The following is a 20,082-nucleotide window of genomic DNA, read 5'->3' on the forward strand; positions in this document are numbered from 1 at the left end:
TCCCCGCGATCCGGCTTCCCCCCCCTGCGAACCGGCATCCTCCCCCCACTCACGTTGCCCCCCCTCCACCGCGATCCTACTCCCCCCCCCCCACCGAGCACGTCAATGACACTTCCTTTACCCGACTTGGCACCAGTGCCGGTGCCCGAAGAGCCTCCCTCTTCTGACGCGGCCTGGGCTGGGCGGTGCGTCGGAGATCCTCCCTCTTCTGGTCTGGGCTGGGCAGGACTGGCTTTGAGCATTTGCGCTTGCTCAAAGCCTTCTGGTCTCGCTCTCTCCGAGATTGGTTTCCCAACATCAATTGCCAGCGACTGGGGGATCTGGAATTCAGGGTGATTCGGGAGGTTGAACTTTAAATACAAATTTAGCATCTGGAGTTTCTTTAACGATTCCTACTTCCCTCCTGAGCCCGCTGAAAAAACCACCGGTGATAGACTTGGAGGCACTCTGGGAGGCTATCGAAAGCCTTCATAAGGTATGTGCCTATTCTATTTCTGCTTCACAAACTTCCTCATTACAGTTGAAAAACTTAGAAGGAAAAATTCAACATCAAGACCAGAGATTAGATAAAATTGAAAAACAGGTCTCTGATTTACAAAACTCTTCTAATCTTCATCTTAAGGACAAAGCAATGTTGGTTAGGAATTTGGAAAATGCAAATTGGAAAATTAATCAGTCTTAAGTTTAAGTTCCTATTTCCAGACTACAATCACCCGAGGAACTTTTTCAACAGTTTCTAACTTCAGTTCTAAAGCACAGTTCTTCAACCGCCGGTCCGTGGACCGACGCCAGTCCGCAGAAAATTTCTGCCGGTCCACATAGGGCCGGCGAGATCAAGTCGGCAGTTAAATTTCCTGCCGACTGCGGTTCCTGCTGATTAATGTTCCTCCCAGCCTCAGGCGATCAAGATAGGCTGCCAACGTTGGGGCCTTCCCTCTGTGAGTCTTGCCTGTTCGGAAACAGGAAGTTGAAACAAAATAGGCGGGACTCAGAGAGTGAAGGTCCCGACGTCGGCAGCGTGTCTTGATCGCCACCCCTGCCGAGTTGCTGAAGAGGGCCGCGGGGAAGTTGCGATTAGACCGGAGAGAGCTGCAGATTCAGGTGCAGGTGGAGGGAGATGGTCAGCGTGTGCGAACAAGATCCTGGGGAGCCTTCACAGTGGCTGTCTCCCCTCCCACCAGCTCTCCAATTTGCCAGGGAAGTGATTTACTGGCAACTTCCTGCAGGCAAGTACCGAGAGCTGCTGGAAGGGGAGGAAGCCACTGTAGGAGGCTGGGAAGGTCTGGAAAAGGGAGAGCTGTTACTGGACTTGAAGGGAGTTAGAAGGAGAGATGCTGCTGGGAGGGGAGGAGGGAAAGGTATGGGAAGAGAGTTAATGTTGGATAGAGGGAGGAGGGAAGGGAGAAGAAGGAGAGATGCTGCTGGGAGGGGAGGAGGGAAAGGGATGGGAAGAGAGTTACTGTTGGATAGAGGGAGGAGGGAAGGGAGAAGAAGGAGAGATGCTGCTGGGAGGGGAGGAGGGAAAGGGATGGGAAGAGAGTTACTGTTGGATAGAGGGAGGAGGGAAGGGAGAAGAAGGAGAGATGCTGCTGGGAGGGAGGAGGGAAAGGGATGGGAAGAGAGTTAATGTTGGATAGAGGGAGGAGGGAAGGGAGAAGGAAAAAAAGGAAGGAGGGTAGGGAGAAAGAAAAAAGGAAGGAAACACCTGGCAGGGAGATTACAGGAGGGGAAGGAGTCAGGGTGGAATGGAGAGATCAGATGAGAGAAAGGGGAGAGAGAGGAATGAGAAAGTAGAGAGACATTGATGCTGGAAAGGGGGTCAGCAGAGAAATGAGAGAGGGATAAAGATGCTAGATCTGGTGTAGGAGAGATAAAAATGAAGAAGGCAGTGAAGCTGGAATGAATGATGTAAAAAGGAGAGAGGAGGATGGACAAGGAAGAGGGGCATAGAAAGAAGTCAGATACACATGGAAGGGGGAGAGGGCAGACATTGGATGGAACGGGCAGATGCTGGAAGGAAAAGAGTGAAAAGAAGATGAAAGCAGAAACCAGAAACAACAAAAGGTAGAAAAAAATAATTTTATTTCTATTTTGTCATTAGAATATATCAGATTTGAATTATATATCCTGCTAGAGACATAACTGGGGACTGCAGTATTCTGTTAGCATGATATTTCTATGTAGCATTCCATAATAACTTGGCTTGTTCAGTTTTCTTGATAGTGGAGGGGAGACAGGGGTTTTGTTGGTCTGTGCTCTGTATATTTGTATTTATAAAATCACAATTGTTCAGAATATTGTTTCTTTTTATACTTTAATAAAATACGTTCAATATAAAATCATAATTGCGGCTTGTGCAGATGGGATCAGATGGTTTGCGGGGACCGAGCTCGCGGAGATGGGGTGTAAACGGAGTTTTTAAATTTTAGTCCTAGTAGTTTGCCGGTCCACAAAATAATTCTTTTATTTCTACCGGTCCACGGGTGTAAAAAGGTTGAAGAACACTGTTCTAAAGTATCCAGAGACATTAATTCCTCCTTTACAGAAAATATATTACTTAAAATATTCCTAAGGTAGCAAAGCAAGATTTGGAAAACCAATTGGCTGAATTAGACATTCTTGAGTCCTCACAATCTGAAACTTCTGTAAGGGCTACACTTCTTGTGACCTTTGTTTTCTTACAAGACAAAGAAGCAGTTCTTTGTCTATTCTGTAGGACTGAGAATGTTGAATTTTATGGTTCAAAAATAGCTTTATTTCCAGATGTTTCCAAATGGATGCAATTGTGTTGTAAAAAATTTCTAATGTTACATCAATCAGTATTGGGTTTAGGAGCTACCTTTCAGCTGCGCTTTCCATGTCATGTTGTATCAACTATCAAGCAAATAGATATGTTTTTTATGAACCTGATCAATTACAATTTTTCCTGGAGGGTAAAGCAGTTTCCGTAACCTCACAGATGCCTACTGATATCACCGTCCAGACAGTATAGTAATGATGCAACCGATTTGCTCTGTATATATGAGTATATTTGATATGTTTCCTTTTTCCTCAACGCCAACTACCCTTGACAGTGCTTGATTCTCTCTCTCTAATTGTGTTCTGTTATCATAGTATTGTTTATGAAATGAGCGTTACTATTTCCTCATTGGATATTGTTATTTTTCTTTATCAAAGATATTTTCTTTTGATGTTAAATAAAGGCAAATAAATAAAATAATAATTAAAAAAAAGAATCAGAAGTAACAGAAATCTCAACCTTCTGCTGCACCTAAGGCTGTGCAGCCTTTTTGACTGTTTAAAACAGAGCATAACCTCCATCGTTCTGTCTCTGTCCTCTCTTCCCCCCATTGGAGGTCGTCTCCATCATTTTTATCACCGATGGGAGTCAATTACATCTGACCTCTGGATGCTGTCAATCATCAGGGAAGGATACTCTCTTCATTTCATTCAGGTTCCACAGAGCTTCCTCCAAGTCCATCCCAGACCGCCCTTCTTCAGGAAGCTCAAGCTCTGCTTCGTTTCCGTGCCATCAAACCAGTTCCTTTGGACCAGCAGAATAGGGGTTTTTACTCCTGTTACTTGCTTGTTCCGAAGAAGACGGGCAATCTGCGACCCATTCTAGATCTCAGGGCTCTCAACAAATTTTTAGTCAAAGAAAAATTTTGCATGTTGTCCCTGTATCCCCTTCTAGATCAGAATGACTGGTTATGCTCTCTGGATCTCAAGGAGGCTTATATTCATATTCCCATTCATCCGGCCTCCCGTCAATATCTGTTTTCAGGTGGGGAATCTGCATTATCAATACAGAGTTCTACCCTTTGGCCTGACTTCATCTCCCATAGTGTTCACCAAGTGTCTGGTAGTGGTTACAGCAGCTCTAAGGAACCATGGTCTTCAGGTTTTTCCCTACCTAGGTGACTGGCTCATCAAGGATTCCACATCTCAGGGGTTATTGTAGCGACCCAATGGACTACATGGTTCCTACAAAGTTTGGGATTCGAAATCAACTTTCCCAAATCCCAACTTCAGCCCTCTCAGAATCTACAATTCATCGGAGCTGTTCTGGACACTACCCAACTCAGCATTCCTTCAACAATAACGTCTGGAAGCTCTCCTTCAACTCTGTCATGTAATGTCTTCCCTCTCTTCAAACTCAGCGAGACACATGATGATACTATTAGGTCACATGGTCTCCACAGTACACGTGACTCCTTTTGCCACACTTCACCTAAGAATTCCTCAGTGGACCCTGGCATCTCAGTGGACGCAGGCTTGCAACCCACTTTCTCGACACATTGCAGTCACTCCTTCCTTGAGACAGTCTCTCCGCTGGTGGATGCTCTCTTCCAATCTCTCCAGAGGCTTGCTGTTTCAAACGCCCCCCCATCAGAAGGTCCTCACAACAGATTCCTCGACCTATGCTTGGGGTGCTCATCTCGATGGTCTCCGTACTCAAGGCCACTGGACCAGTACGGATCGTCAGTCTCACATCAATCTGTTGGAACTCAGAGCGATTTTCAACGCTCTCAAAGCTTTTTAACATCTTCTTCATGACCAGGTAGTCCTCATTTGGACGGGCAATCAAGTTGCCATGTACTATGTCAACAAACGGGGGGGTGGGGGGGAACGGGATCTTCCTCCCTTTGTCGAGAAGCTCTGAAGGTTTGGGACTGGGCAATCCGCCACAACATCTTCCTCAAAGTTGTCTACATCCAAGGGGCGAACAATTGCTTAGCGGACAACTTGAGTCATCTTCTGCAACCTCACGAATGGACACTCTATTCCTCGCATCTTCATCACATTTTTTCACAGTGGGGAACACCTCAGATAGATCTCTTTGAAGCTCCCCACAACCACAAACTGCCTGAGTTCTGCTCCAGGATATATTCTCCTCATCGCCTCGAGGCAGATGCTTTCCTACTGGAATGGACAAATCTCTTCCTGTATGCATTCCCTCTGTTCTCTCTCTTTCTCAAAACTCTTGTCAAGTTGAAGAACGCTCATGCCACTATGATTCTGATTGCTCCTCGGTGGCCAAGACAACCTTGGTACGCCCTTCTACTTCAACTCAGCAGCAGGGAGCCATATCTTCTACCAGTTTTTTTCGTCTCTGCTTACACCAAGTCAAGGATCTCTGCTTCATCCCAACCTGAAGTTTCTACGCCTGACAGCTTGAAACTGACAGCTTGACCTCTTAACATAACTTCTCTTCAGTTTTCTCAACCTGTAAGAGACATTTTAGAGGCTTCTAGGAAGCCTACCACTAGACAATGTTCCCACCAAAATGGACTAGATTTTCTACGTGGTGCATCTCTCGCAATAAGGAGCCTCAACATTTCTCTTTATTTTCTGTGTTAGATTATCTCTTGCACTTATCCACCTCTGGCCTCAAGTCTACATCGATCCGAGTCCATCTCAGTGCAATTGCTGCTTTCCATCAGCCTGTTGAAGGGAAACCCCTCTCTGCTCATCCGGTGGTTTCCAGATTCATGAAAGGACTTTTCAGTGTCAAATCTCCTCTCAAACCGTCTCCAGTGATTTGGGACCTCAACGTTGTTCTTACTCAATTGATGAAGCCTCCATTTGAATCAATGTCTACGGCTCATCTGAAGTATCTCACTTGGAAAGTGGTGTTTCTCATTGCCCTCACTTCTGCTCGAAGAGTCAGTGAGCTGCAAGCTTTAATTGCTGATCCACCTTTCACTGTGTTCCATCATGACAAGGTGGTCCTCCGTACTCATCCTAAATTACTACCCAAAGTGGTTTCAGAATTTCATCTCAACCAATCCCTTGTTCTTCCAGTGTTCTTTCCAAAGCCTCATTCTCACCCTGGTGAATCAGCTCTTCATAATCTGGACTGTAAACGTGCTTTGGCCTTCTATTTGGAACGTACCAAACCGCACAGAACTGCTCCTCAACTTTTTGTCTCCTTCGATCCGAACAAGTTGGGACATCCAATCTCTAAGCGTACCATCTCCAACTGGATGGCTGCTTGTATCTCTTTCTGCTATGCCCAGGCTGGATTACAACTACACAGTCGAGTCACAGCCCACAAAGTCAGAGCCATGGCGGCTTCAGTAGCTTTCCTCAGATCCACTCCTATTGAGGAAATTTGCAAAACTGCTACCTGGTCCTTGGTTCATACTTTTTCCTCTCACTATTGTCTGGATATTTTCTCCAGATGGGATGGCCAATTTGGCCAGAGAATATTACAAGATTTATTCTCCTAAGTTGCTAACACTCCCACCATCCCATTCTGGTTAGCTTGGAGGTCACCCATATGTGAGAATAGGCTGCCTGCTTGTCCTGGGATAAAGCACAGTTACTTACCGTAACAGTTGTTATCCAGGGACAGCAGGCAGCCATTCTCACAACCCATCCACCTCCCTTGGTTGGCTTTCTCTGGTAGCTATCTGAACTGAGGAGACTCGCCTTGTGCTGGGCGGGAAGGCACTCGAAACTTCTAAGTTTCTACAAGCAAGTCTGCTTGCGAGGCTTTTCATCCGGGCTCCGTCGGTGACATCACCCATATGTGAGAAGAGCTGCCTGCTGTCCCTGGATAACAACTGTTATGGTAAGTAACTGTGCTATATCTTCATTGGTCTCCAACAATTTGAAATCTTCCGTATTTTTTTTTAATCTATACGCTCAAAAACTTCAACAGCATCCTCATGAAATTTATGCTGACACAGCCAGTGTTTAGGTACGCTGCAAAAACAAAATTTACAAATCAAAACTGAGCCAAGCTCTCTACAAAAAAAAAAAAAAAAATTATTATAATACTTATCAAAGAGCTGTTAGAATCACTCACATTGAAGACGCAACAGCATCTTTTCATTCTTCACATCATTCAAAAAAATGGCGCTGGCAACTTATGATGCTAAATAGCAAACTAAAAGCACCTGACCGATAACGTACCTTATGAAAGATTAGTCTTTAAGCCCGTTAAATTAACGGGTGCTAGAGTAGATATCTGTCTGTCTGGGGTTTTTGTTTTTTTTTTGTCTCTCTCTCCTTGGATGCTGCCTGTCTGTCTGTCATTTTTTCTGTCTGTTACTCTCCCTATGTCCTTGCCCTCAGTGCCTCCTTCCTATGTCTTTAGTGCCTCCTTCCCATGTCTTTAGTGCCTCCTTCCCATGTCTTTAGTACCCCTTCCTATGTCCTTAGTGCCCCCAGTACCTCCTTCCCATGTCCTTAGTGCCCCCAATGCCTCCGTACTGTGTCCTTAGTGCCCCAGTGCCTGCGCACTGTGTCCTTAGTGCCCCCAGTGCCTCCTTTCTATATCATTAGTGCCCCTAGTGCCTCCTTCCCGTGTCCCCATCACTATCTTCCAGACTTTGTCGTCGTCCCCCCATGCCAGCCTGTCTGCCTGCCTCCCATCCCCCTGAGGAGCATATTTCCATTAAAAAAACCCACCCCCCTAAAGCCAGCCTGCCTGTCTCCTTCCCATCCCTCTGAGCTCCCTCTGAGCATCATATTTCCATTTAACCCCCCCCCCCCACACCCCTTGAAGCTAGCCTGCCTGCCTCCTTCCCATCAGAGCAGCATGTTTAAATTTAACCCCCCCCCACCCTGAAGCCAGCCTGCCTGCCTCCTTCCCATGTTTCCATTTAACCCCTCTCCCCCAAAACCCCCGTTGACTCTCCCAGCCAACTCTCTCACCGCTAGACGGCCGACAAACCTCCTGGCTCCAGCAGCGTCCAGGCACAGTAAACACGCTGCTTCGAGCCTTCTACTGCTCTAATTTCCTCTGCCGTGTCTCTGATGATGTCATCAGGGACGCGGCAGAGGAAATCAGGCCAGTAGAAGGACGCGAAGCAGCGTGTTTACTGTGCCTGGACGCTGCTGGAGCTGGGAGGTTTGTGTTCGTCTCGCGGTGTGAGGTGCGGCTGGGAGGGTCATTGGGGGTTTCGGGTGTGCTGGGTAGGGTCGGCACCGGGGGGAGTGGGGGTGGGTGGAGTCGCGGCGTGTTTCCTGCTGTGAGTCAGGCCGGAGCCTGGTAGCCTGCTGCGAGAGAAAGAGAGATAAGAACATAAGCATGGCCTCTGCCGGGTCAGACCAGGGGTCCATCGTGCCCGGCAGTCCGCTCCCGCGGCGGCCCTCCAGGTCCATGACCTGAAAGTGTTCCCTACCTAACCTAAAATGTCCATACCCTATTTGCTCAATGTCCTGTAAGGTAAACCTCTATCTGTACCCTGTTATCCCCTTCGCTTCCAGGAAGTCATCCAGTCCCTTTTTGAACCCCAGAATTGTACTCTGTCTTATCACCAGATGCATGGTAAGCGCGCATGCACACTCTTGTGGCCACAGCCCGACAGATCAGGAGTCAGGGAACACGGGGTAAGAGTGCGCATGTGCGCTTAGCATTTTATTATTATAGATATAAAAGGTGGGATATTGAATATCGGCTCAATTATAAAGATCAAAGATGGATTTTTGATTTTAAACACGGTTCACCCTAGCAGGTTGAATTTAGAGATTGAGTGGAAGTCTTTGCAATTTATCCCGGTTCTTTTCCTGACATCATCCTTGGCGGGCCCAGACCTTCTCTCTGACATCAGAATTGACATCGGGGGAAGGCTTGTGGGCCAGTGGCGCGCAGTCGCTGCATGCGCCTGGCCGGGAAGGGGATAATGAAATGTGTGTGTGGGTAATTAAATGCGGGGGGTGGGGGGTGGGGGGGCACGGCTGACCAGGGAATGAGGAATTGGATCAGCCCGCGTACCCCCAACAGGCGGTCCGCATACCCCCGAGGGTGCATGTACTGCAGGTTGAGAAACCCTGATTTAAGGGACTTGTTTGGTTATAGTAGACATTGAATAAAACAACACTTTGAAGGACTAGATTTTATAAGAGCATCTTGACATAGTTAACATTGTTCATGTAGCATAACCTGCTTTTTAAACTTGTAAAAAGTTAACTTTGCTAACTTTTGCTAAAACTTGTTTGTACACTCAAAAACATAGTTGATGGAGAGAATGAAGATCAGTACAATGGCAGTCCACCAAGACCACAGCCTCGAGGACCCAGAACTCCTCCAGGCCCTCCCCCACCTGATGATGATGAAGATGAGCCCATGCCAGTGTCGGGTAAGACCTGCACATTTTTTGTCTCTGAGGTTTTGCTATTGCCTGGAGGAGATGAGAGATTTCTGTGAAGAATTAATAAAAGTTTAGAGAAGTTTATGTGAGATGTTACAGCCAGCCTTGCTAAGTTCAGAGAAAAATAGCCCATGTACTGAGGGTGAAAGTCTGGGTGTTTTCCTGACTGAGACTTAATTGGTTCCTCTGATGGACTATGAAATTCTTCTTTTGGGATCTCTCAAGCTCCTCCTCTTTCAGTTTTTTATTGGGTCTTCTCCTGTTGGTTTCCTTCAGGCTTCTCTTGTTCCTGTTATGAGCTGAGCTCCTCTGGTTTGTACAGTGGTTTTTATGTCATGTAGTTAAAACTTATTGAGGGCTGATCTTCGTCTTGTAGTCCTTCCTAGAAAATTGTAGAAACCACACACGTAGACAGGCTTTCTCTAGGAATTCTGCTTCTTGCACAGTTTGATGTGCCACTGCTGAATACAGATGAACTTTATCGGTTTCAGCTTGAAATTTATACTTTTCCTACCTTTTGCTTTTCTTATCATTAGCGAGTCCTTATCAATGCACACCATATTAATTCAGTACCCAAGGGTGATCAGCCTTTATGTACAGTGGGTTACTGAAGGTCAGTACTACCCTGGTGGGCTGCAACAGTAGGTAATGTTGGAACTGGAAATGCACAGTGCTCCATAGACCCACCTCTGCTAAATAAATATTTGTCAACATTTGCTTATTTCTGATCTGAAGAAGGGTTACCTTTGAAAGCTAATCAAAAAAGTGCATTGTTAGTCCAATAAAAAAGGTACCTTGTTTTATTTTATTTCTGTATATTACCTTCAAAATATTGAAATGTTTTTTTGCCAGGTAGTTTTTACTATTTATATTTTCCTATTGTATATTTTTGTGCTGCACAAAATTTATAAATAAAAAGTCTAAAGGGTGTGCTAATGAATTAGTGTGTGCTAAGTGCTATGCAGACCATAGGTATACAATAGACTGTGTGACATTTAGCATGCTGTAATCGTTAGCACATCTTAATAAAAAGGACCCCCAAAAGTATTAATAAAAAGTCTGATTTCTAAACTTAATTGGTCATAGTTTATTTTTTAAAGTCATTTCTTTTAAGCTGTTTTTGGTTTGTGAAACACATTTTCTTGCAAAATCTGTAATTTACCTAAGGTGCATGGTTTTTAAAGATTCTGCCCCATTTTCCTCTTTAAATCTGCTGACTTTATCAAGAGCAGTGATTTGCTTCAATAGGTGAAATGTTTGAAGTTGACTCATAATTATGGATGTCTTTGGCCCTCTTTTATCAAGATGTGGTAGCAAGAGCCATGTAACATGCACCAAAGTGCATTCAATCCCTATGGGCCTCGGTGCATTTACTGCGTAGGCCCACCCTATTCAGCTTGATAAAAGAGGCCCTTTGTTGTCACTGGTGGTGTTTTCTTGGATATCAAGCTGTGGTTGAACAGCCTGTATAATGTCCTCCTAATACAGATATTTTGAATTAGGAATACCTGCACCATTATGTCCAAAAATAACCAGTCACTTATTTCAGTAGAAGTTTCTTTATCAAAGTCTTTTAACATATGGGTATAGACAGCTATTTGTTCATTTGATTAAAAGTATTAATGATACATGCTTCAATGAAATTTTCAAGGGCATACTAGCTCCTAGAAGTGAGCAAAGGCTTCACCTAAGCTGCACATCCAGCAGTTCTTGATTGGGTTTTACATCATCCCATGCCTTAATTTTTGAAATAGTTGAAAGTTAGGATTTTCTGATGAAACCGGAATGGAAATGACCTCGAATCTGTAATTGTTCTTGATTATGCCTTGATCTAGTGCAGGGGTCAGCAACCCACAGCTCTTTTCACTGCTGCGGCTCTTCTCTTGATTCAACGGGTTAGTGGCAGCGATTCTTACAGCTGCATGCAGCTAACCCAGAAGCCTCTCCTCTGCCATGTCCCGCTCTCTGTCAGAACTTCCTATGCTGCCCGATGGGGCATGACAGAGGAGAGGCTTGCAGGTTAGCGGCAGGCAGTTGTAGGAATTGCCGCTAACCCGTTGAAGCAAGAAAGAACATAATATTTGTGAGTGGGGTTGGGATTGGGGGGGAAGGAAATATGTTGCAGGAGGGATGAGAGTTGTGAGAGTGAAAAATGAACATAAGGGTGGGGGGAGGGAGAGATGGTGCATGGGGAGAGAGGAAGAAATGAACATAAGGGTGGAGGGAAAGGAGATATGGTGCATGGGAAGAGAGGGAGATATAGATATAGGGGTGGAGGGGAGAGAGATATAGACGTAGGGGTGGATGGATGGGAGGGAAAGATGTTGTATGGGGAGAGAGAGGGAGAAATGGACATTAGACAACTCTGCGGAAATACAGTGACAAAAGTCTCATTAAATTTTTCTTTATTTTCTGTAAGTGAAAAATAAGATATTCTGTTACATCCCTTCTGGATTCTAGCTGTTTAATCCCAACCCGCAGTCTGAGTGTTGCAGAAATCCACATCTTTTCTGAACACATGCTCCATTACAGTATCTCTGAAGGAATTAAGTTTGGAATCGCCTCAGGTTTCCACAGCTCGAATCTCTCATGAGCAGTTCTAAGATCAGTCCACATTTTTTCCTTCACATCCAGAGATTATCATGATGCTAATGGAGAAGTGGGAGCCACCAGAGGACTCCCTTGAGGTATGCCAGAACCATGACAAAATTGTACCTGATGCCTCCTGAGTTCCAGCAGTTATTTGTATCACCTAGGGTGGATTCACTGGCAGTACCTGTTATGAAGCATATGTTACTTCCTAGTGAAGGTAAAGTAATTCTAAAGGATAACACAGGATTGCAGGGTGGGCTTAATCTTCAAATGACAGAAAGCATTAGCTTTGGGTCTGAGAGTGACGGAGGCTTCCTTTGTGGTACATGCCTGACATAAAATGCAGTGTCAGGCTCCAGCTTCGGAAGAGAGTGCATTTACCCAGGTGGTATTTTTGGGGGTTGATGAGGCAGATACTCTATATGATGTGTTCAGGGTCATGAGCAAAGTGTTATTTCTCTGCCTACAGAATGCTCTGGATCAGACAATGGGCTGGAGATTCTGCCTCTAAAGCTAGTTGGAGCAGGCTTCCTATCAGTGGACAAATATTCTTTTGACAAAGAATTGGACGGTAGACCACATGCCCCTGGGGGGTTAAGTCGTGGTTTCTTTCTTGGCTACAGACAGTTTCGCCAGTCATCAGCAGACCCCTCTGCTCAGAGATCATTTTGTGGATCTAGACCAGTGTATCGCAAACTGTGTGCTGCGGCACACTAGTGTGCCTCCTGAGATTTCAAGTGTGCTGTGGCACACTGAGGAGGAAAAGAGACGCTGGCCAGCTGACTTGCCTACAGGATATGCTTCTCGCCATTAGAGAACTAGAGGTTTTCAACACGCGGTACAGTGTCAGTGCTGCATGTCTAGCGACTTCCTGCTGCTGTCGCGTATCTCCTGGGACTCTTGTCTTCCTCGTCTTCTCTCCTCAACCCCAGACCAGCAGCGACAATTCAGTGTGCATTTAACTTCGCCAAACAGCTACCAATAGCATTAGTTTAGACGTGATTCCATCAAGCAACCTCGGGGCCTTTGCAAGGCTGGTACGCTTCAGTGATGCAACTTCCTCTTTTGTCAGAGGTGGGCCGGCATAGCAAAGGCCCCGAGGCTGCCTGATGGAACCGTGTCTAAACTAATGCTAGTGGCAGCTGTGTGGGGAAGTTAAAAGCATAGTGAGCTGCCGCTAGAGAGAGGAGAAGTACTGCTGGATGGGGGAAGAGGGCAAGAGAAGGGAGAAGGGGTACTGCTGGACAGGGGAGGAGGGAAAGGGAAGGGAGGAGAGATACTGCTGGACATGGGGGAGGGAAAGGGAAGGGAGAAAAGGTGCTGCTGGATCTGGTAGAAGGAGAGGGAAAGGAATGGTGCAGTACACTGGAGGGGAGGGTGAGATGGTGAATGGGGAGAGATCATATTAGTTGTGAGTGGGGTTGGGGGAGGGAAGGAAAGAAAATTGTTGCAGAAGGAGTGATAGTGATGAGACAGGGAGAAATGGACATGAGGTGGAGGAGAGGGAGAAATTGTGCATGGGGAGAGAGCATGTTGGGTTGGGGGTGGGAAGGAGGGATGTCACTCAAGGGAAGAGGCAAGGAGAGAGAGAGAGGAAAGTGCAGGAGGCAGAAAGTGTTGGACATGGAGAGAATGAGATGGATAGGAAGGATAGAAAGGAGGGAAGGACACGTCACACTAGGGGGAAGGGGGAGAGGGCAGAGAGTGAAAAATTGGACTCATGGAGAGAAGTTGCTTGGGGGAGGGAAGGAGGACTGGAGAAGAAGCAGTGTGCAGAAGGAAGAGAAAAAGAAATGTTGGATTAGGAGGGGGGCCAGAAAGGAGGAAGGGAAGGGAGAGAAGGGGGAGAGAAATGTTACATGGGGGGAGGGAGAGATGACAAAAGGAAGGGAGAGATACCAGACCAGGGAATGGAAGGGAAGGAGGGGAATCTGGTAGTGCTATAGAAATAATAGTAGTAGTAGTAGTAGTAGTAGTAGTAGTAGAGAGATGCCAGATTATGGGAAGGAGAGGAGAGAGATGCCAGACTGGGAAGGGGGGGAAATGAAGGAGAAAGATGTTGAACTACTGGGAGGAGGGAGGGAAGGAGAGAGATGTTGTACTACAGGGAGGAGGGAGGGAAGGAGAGAGATGTTGGACTACTGGGAGGGGGGAAGGAGACAGATGTCAGACCATGGAAACGGGGAGGGGAGGTGAGAGAGAGATAGGAAGGGAAGGTAAGACATGGAAAAGTAGAATTTGAGAAGAAAGCGGAAAAATTGAATGCTAAGTTAATGCCAAAAATGGATGCAAAGCAGAAAGTGAAGAAGGAGAGAAAAACAGTCAGTGGATAAGAAAGCACTGGAAACATAGTTAAAAGTGCACAGAAAAATAGTCACCAGACAACTAAGGTAGGGAAAATGATTTTGTTTTCAATATAGTGATTGAAATGTGTCAGTTTTGAGAATTTATATCTGCTGTGTATATTGTGTATATATGAAAAATGAAAGAAAAAAATTGCATTACAATTAGTAAAGGGGGATGGGATTTGGGGCAGAGCTTGGGTGGGCCTAGGGCAGAGCTTGGGAGATCTGTGGTTGGGGTACTCAGTTGATATTTGTTAGACTTAGGGGGTACTTAGCTTGAAGTAGTTGAGAAACACTTCTGTTGATATTTGTTAGACATAGGGGATACTTATCTTGAAGTAGTTGAGAAACACTGCTGTTGATGATCAGCCAGCGCCTCTCCTTCTCTCCGGCCCTCTTCCCTGCTGGCACCCCGTACTGGTGTCTCAGGGCCCTTCTGGAGGGCTTTTATGTATGCGTGGATGTCAATGTGATGATGTCATCATGGTGACACCTGCGTACTTCTGGGTGCCTTGAGCCGTGGCCACTACCTTTAGTGTGCCCCGGCTCGAGAAAGTTTGAGAGACACTGCTTTAGAAAATTACTTGTATGATGAAGCCATTAAAAGGTCTCCTTTTAGGTTGTAAACAATTTTTATTGACATGAAAAGAAAAACACGCAGAAGTGAATACAGCAACAACAAATGCCAGCACAGAAAAAAGATGCAATGGCTGCATAAACAAAGACAACCAAACACAAACATGTCAAATAGACCTACCCAAAAAAAAAAAAAAATCCCAACCACCCCCAGGTCCTTCCACCCCCAACCCTACCCCCACCAAAACCCCCGCCCCCCCCCAGGAAGTGGAACGCCAGGCAGAAAGAAGACAGTCGCAAACCAATTTCAAAAGGTCTCCTTTTTAAATGTCTCCTATTCAGATCACTGGTATATACTGTACCAGAACCTGTCCACTAAATTTTATAGTAATCATGCACAGTAATTGGTGAGTTCTTTTTATTAATGTGGCCAGTTTTTGGGCAGTATTGGAAAATTTTCTTGGTTTTCCAATTGTTGTCTTGAGTTCCAACAGTCTTATATAATTCCATTTCTTTTGATAATTAAAATTACTAGCTAGAAGCATTTACAGATTTTTTTATAGCCATTTTCTGTTTTGTCCTAATGTATTTTGAACTTTTGGGCCATATTAACAACTTAAAAAAACAGTAATAATGATTCAACTGGAATGGGGTCCAAACTTTCTGTATTCACTTTTAAAAATTTGTTTGTCTGTTAAAATCAGCAAATAGTAATTAAGCATGATATCTTTGTGCAAATTGTACTGCATAACTGTCAACTATACCAAAGGTTTATGTACTGTGTTTCTAAATTTGTTAATATTTTGTACTTTTTGTAGTCAGTGAAGACAAGGAAGATGAAGGCGATCGCAGGGAGGATTATTTTGAGCCTATTTCTCCTGAACGGGCCTCAATTCATCAAGAAAGGCAGTACTCCGATGAAGGGGAGGCAGAAGAAGACCAACAGGAGGAAGTGGAGGAAGAGGAGGATGATGTGGACCTGGAAGAGGATGAGGAGGAGGAGGATGGCCAAGCTGCAGAAAGCGTTCCTGAAGATGAAGACGAAGAAGGTGATGAAGATGATGATGGTGAAGGTAATGGTATGTTATGGTAATGACAGAGGTGCAATGGAAGCTTTATCAGTGCAACAAATGTGCTGTTAATCTGATAACTTTTGTTCTCTTATAAGAGCAGCTTAGGGTTATTCCAAATTTTGGGTTATATTTGGTTCTAGTTTTAAGCTTTCCACTGTAGCGGGAAGAAGAATATGAAATTCTGAACACTTATTCTTTAAATTTCAGTGAAAAGTTTTGTTCGATCACTATATTTTTTAATTCTGGCATGTCCAAGTTTAGTCTTCAAGAGCCACAAAGAAGCTAGGTTTTATGGCTATCCTCAATGAACATGTATATGAAAGTTTTGCATTGTACATTAATGATGCAGTAGGAAGTGAGACTAGACAAAATCACTATGCAAAAAATGAGAGTATCATTGAAAGGTAGCTGGAAAGCAGTGACCCCAAATACTCACAGTCTAAGCAACAAAGTTCATGATCTGCAGGCCCTGATGTTAGAGGCAGTGGTCCAAGTTGAAAAGAGCAATAAAATTGGCCACAGACCTTTATGTGAGGACAATAAACAAAAGCAAGAGAGAAAAGAAATAAAGGTAAAAGAGTTGGCATTTGTGAAAAAAAAAAACCCTAAAAACTCAAGAAAGCTCCACCCATAGGATGGGCCAATCAGAACCTCAGGAGGGGAAGGCCCGCCATTTTGAAGAGGTGGGCCAGCTAGCTGGTGGGAGTAGGCATCCCTCCGGCCAATCATCTGAAAATAAGGTAGGGGGGGTGTCTTCAGAGGCACAGAGAAGGGGGTTGCATGGTGGCGGGAGAGCGTAGGCAACTCTCTTGTTGCTGGGGGTTGTCGAGTGATTTAGCATCTCTCCCACTGTGGGGGGGAGAGGGTGTCAGTTGGGTGGGAGAGATTGGACATCTCTTCCGCTGCCGAGAGGAGTTGGGTGCTGTTTGGCAGCAGGAGACGTTGGGCATCTCTCTTGCTGCTGAGAGAAGTGTGTGTGTGTGTGGGGGGGGGGGTGTTTGACAGTCGGAGACATTGCATCTAGCCCTATGTACCCTAATGCAGGCTATATGACAATACATGTTTGGCAATTGATTCAGCTATAGACTTTGTAATATATTATATATGTTTGATGATTTTTATGTGTAGGTTTTAATTTATATTTCTTTTTTTATTTAGCCAATTTTAATAAATATTTTGTCTAGTTGGAACTCTTTTTATGTTCTAACTTAACCCCCCCCCCCACCTTTTATCAAGCCACACAGCCAAGCAGTGCGAGCTAAATGCCGAGCTGCCCATAAGAATAGAATAGGCGGCTCGGCATTTAGCTTGCACTGCTTGGCAGTGTGGTTTGATGAAAGGGGGAGGGAGTAATCATTGCAGTTATTTGGATTTTTTAATTTCCTGATATATTTTATTGCTATTTGGATGTCTTTGATCTGCTGCTGTTTCTCATTGTGTGTGCAGTGGTTAAGCCTTACCTTTATTTTGCATTTTGAACTCCTTGATTCCTTTTTTCTGTGGATATTCAGTATCAGTAGACTTCTTTCCTCACAATTACTGTTTATCCTTTAAAACTTTACATACTCTTCTTCAAAAGCATGAAGAATGACATAGAATTGTTTATTTGTAAACATTATTGTCCATAAGTCAACTTGTACCCTCATGTGGGTTTATGACCAGTCTTTTACAGCTTAATGAGCTAGGACAATTATATAGCAAAAACAAATTCCTGACCTGAAAGAAAGCAAGAGTCCATTCTTTATAACCTAGGGAAGTTTCCTAGTGCATCAGAAATGCAGTATTAATTATGTTTACAAAATTCCTTTACAGGAGACGATGGCTATGAACAGATTTCAAGTGATGAAGATGGAATTGCTGATTTGGACCGTGAAGCATTTAAATATCCAAGTCTTGACATGGAATACTCTGCTGAGGATCTGGCCTCAGTACCTACCATGTCTTATGATCCTTACGACCGAGATCTTGGACCTCTGTTATACTTTAGTTGTCCATACAAAACTGCATTTGAAAATGAAGACTGTAAGATAAGGGACCAAGATACAGAAAAGGAAAATATTGGGGCAACAGAAATTTCAAGTAAATTGACTGAACTTCTGGAGATGTATCAAGATGATAGGGGATCCAAGTGGGTTACAGCCTTAGAGGAAATTCCAGGCTTGATTATTAAAGGATTAAACTTTTTGCAGCTAAAGAACTCAAAGCAAGACTATCTGAGCCAGCTAGTAGACTGGACTATGCAAGCTCTAAGCTTGCAGGTGGCTCTTAAGCAGCCTATTGCCTTGAATGTCCGGCAGCTCAAGGCTGGAACAAAACTGGTGTCTGTCTTAGCAGAATGTGGAGCTCAAGGAGTATTGGCTCTCTTGCATGCTGGTGTCATTGATAAATTATATGAATTGCTTTTTGCAGACCATGTATCGTCATCTCTGAAGCTTAATGCTCTGAGGGCTTTAGATGGCATCATCAGCATGACTGAAGGAATGGTAGTGTTCTTAAAAAGTAGACTGGAAGCTTATGGGAAGAGTGGTTATCAAAAACTGCTTGACCTTATTTTGTTGGAGCAAACTGTGAGAGTGGTCACTGCTGGCTCTGCTATCCTGCAGAAATGCCACTTTTATGAAATTTTATCAGAAGTGAAAAGGATAGGTGACCAGCTGGCGGAGAGCACCTTCCATGCTTCTAGCCATGGAGAGACTGAACAGGACCGTAATTCTAGACTTGAGCGAGTAAACCAAGAGTATGAGAATGATATGGAAGCTTCTATGGATATAGACCATTTATTGGAGTCCTCAAATGTTAGTGAAGGAGAAGTGGATAAACTTGTAAGCCTTTTGGATGAGATCTTGCATCTGATGGAGACTGCACCCCACACAATGATTCAGCCACCAGTCAAGTCCTTTCCAACACTGGCTCGCATTACGGGACCCCCAGAAAGAGATGATCCTTATCCTGTTCTTTTTAGGTAAGATGGCAGTGATTTGTGAAATGTTGCTTAGAAAATAAGACATAGTAGATTTTATAGCCTATAGTGTGTCTCATCACTGGATTAAAAACTTGAATCTTGCAATGACTGATGGTAAATTAAAAAAGGAAAGCTTTACCTTGCAGATCTTTGCTATTTTCAGAAACTGGCTTTATGAAAGTGACAGTGACAGAAAAAATAAACAAAATGCAGTTTTATATATAACTTCAAATTTGTTCTAAAGTAAGCAATCCTTTCTATAAAGAATTATATTCTAACGTTGTTGGTACCTCTTTGAATTTCATGTCATGCTCTAGAATTTCCTATTGACAGAAACATGTTTGCTCTTTCTGTATTACTATTATTGGTACTTATTTTGTATTGCTTCTAGATTAATTTTTTGAATTTTTTTTCTGTCGTATCCCACCCTCTTCTGTAGGATATACATATTTACGTTCTTAAGTCTAATTTTCTTTTTCATCCTTAGCCAGACCAGTCCAGAAACATAGGTTTATGCTTCTGTACCTTGAAAACAAGAGACAACTAGTTGGCTAATATCGCCCTATGTAAGGTTCTGTGCATTCTCAATATTCCAGTGTTCTGTCTGCAGCAGATGGTAGACATACATACATCTATATGGTTTCAGAGTTAGGTTGTATAAGCGAGATGATTAGGACTAGAAAGGCCTGAACTCCTGAGATGACAGTCTTCCCCTAATTTTGGTTTTTGTAAACCATTTCAATATATCTTATTTGAAAGATGGTATATAAAGTGTTCTGATGATAAACATTTCCTGTAACCTTTTACACTGGAGTATTAGCTGCTAGTTAAATTTATCTCTTTAATTCTCCCCTCCCAATATTCGCCATACCAGGCAAGAGACTTCTTGGTGTATCATCCCAGGTTGGGACGGACAGTAGAGTGATTATCTGCCAGAGATTCCTCTTTTTTTAAAGGGGGAGTGAATGTGATCAGCAAGTTTCCACCAGGCATAAGGCTGCGCTCACATAACCTCTCTTCTCAAGTTGCTTCATTGGCTCCCTATCCATTTTCAAATTTTCTTACTGATTTACAGTTATATTCAAAATCTGGCATAGGTTGTTTGCAATGTGATATTTCAGTGTCATTGGTATTCATTTCACTTCCATTTTTAAAATTTGTGGTTATTTAACAGTGGTGGTGGTGTGGCTTTTTGCATAATGATTCTGTAATGATAGTTTTCTTCTTACCTCTCCCATTGCACGTTCAGTGTATGCAATGGTGAATCTTCCTGCCATCTCACTATCAATCAGTGCACCTCAAGACTTTGCCTTGGATCCTCTCCTTTTCTCCATCTATACCCATTCCCTCGGTGCATTGATCTTCTCCCATGTTTTTCAGTATCACCTCTAAGCCTACGACTCCCAGATCTACTTCTCCAGTAGAGTAGA

At 44.1% G+C, this 20,082-nt stretch overlaps 1 protein-coding gene across 5 annotated transcripts in view; it reads left to right on the plus strand.

Annotated features, from left to right (window-relative positions):
* Positions 1–20,082, plus strand: part of VIRMA (vir like m6A methyltransferase associated) — a 354,442-nt gene that overhangs the window by 41,875 nt on the left and 292,485 nt on the right. For 2 of the 5 annotated variants that reach the window (XM_033933183.1, XM_033933186.1), the window contains exons 6-8: positions 8,970–9,092; positions 15,436–15,696; positions 17,503–18,652. In XM_033933183.1, the coding sequence (XP_033789074.1) occupies positions 8,970–9,092; positions 15,436–15,696; positions 17,503–18,652 (1,534 nt within the window). The remainder of the gene's footprint in view (positions 1–8,969; positions 9,093–15,435; positions 15,697–17,502; positions 18,653–20,082) is intronic. The other 3 variants (XM_033933184.1, XM_033933187.1, XM_033933185.1) reach the window with 2 other exon arrangements.

This window comes from Geotrypetes seraphini, chromosome 2 (assembly GCF_902459505.1).
Source record: "Geotrypetes seraphini chromosome 2, aGeoSer1.1, whole genome shotgun sequence".
NCBI lineage: Eukaryota > Metazoa > Chordata > Amphibia > Gymnophiona > Dermophiidae > Geotrypetes > Geotrypetes seraphini.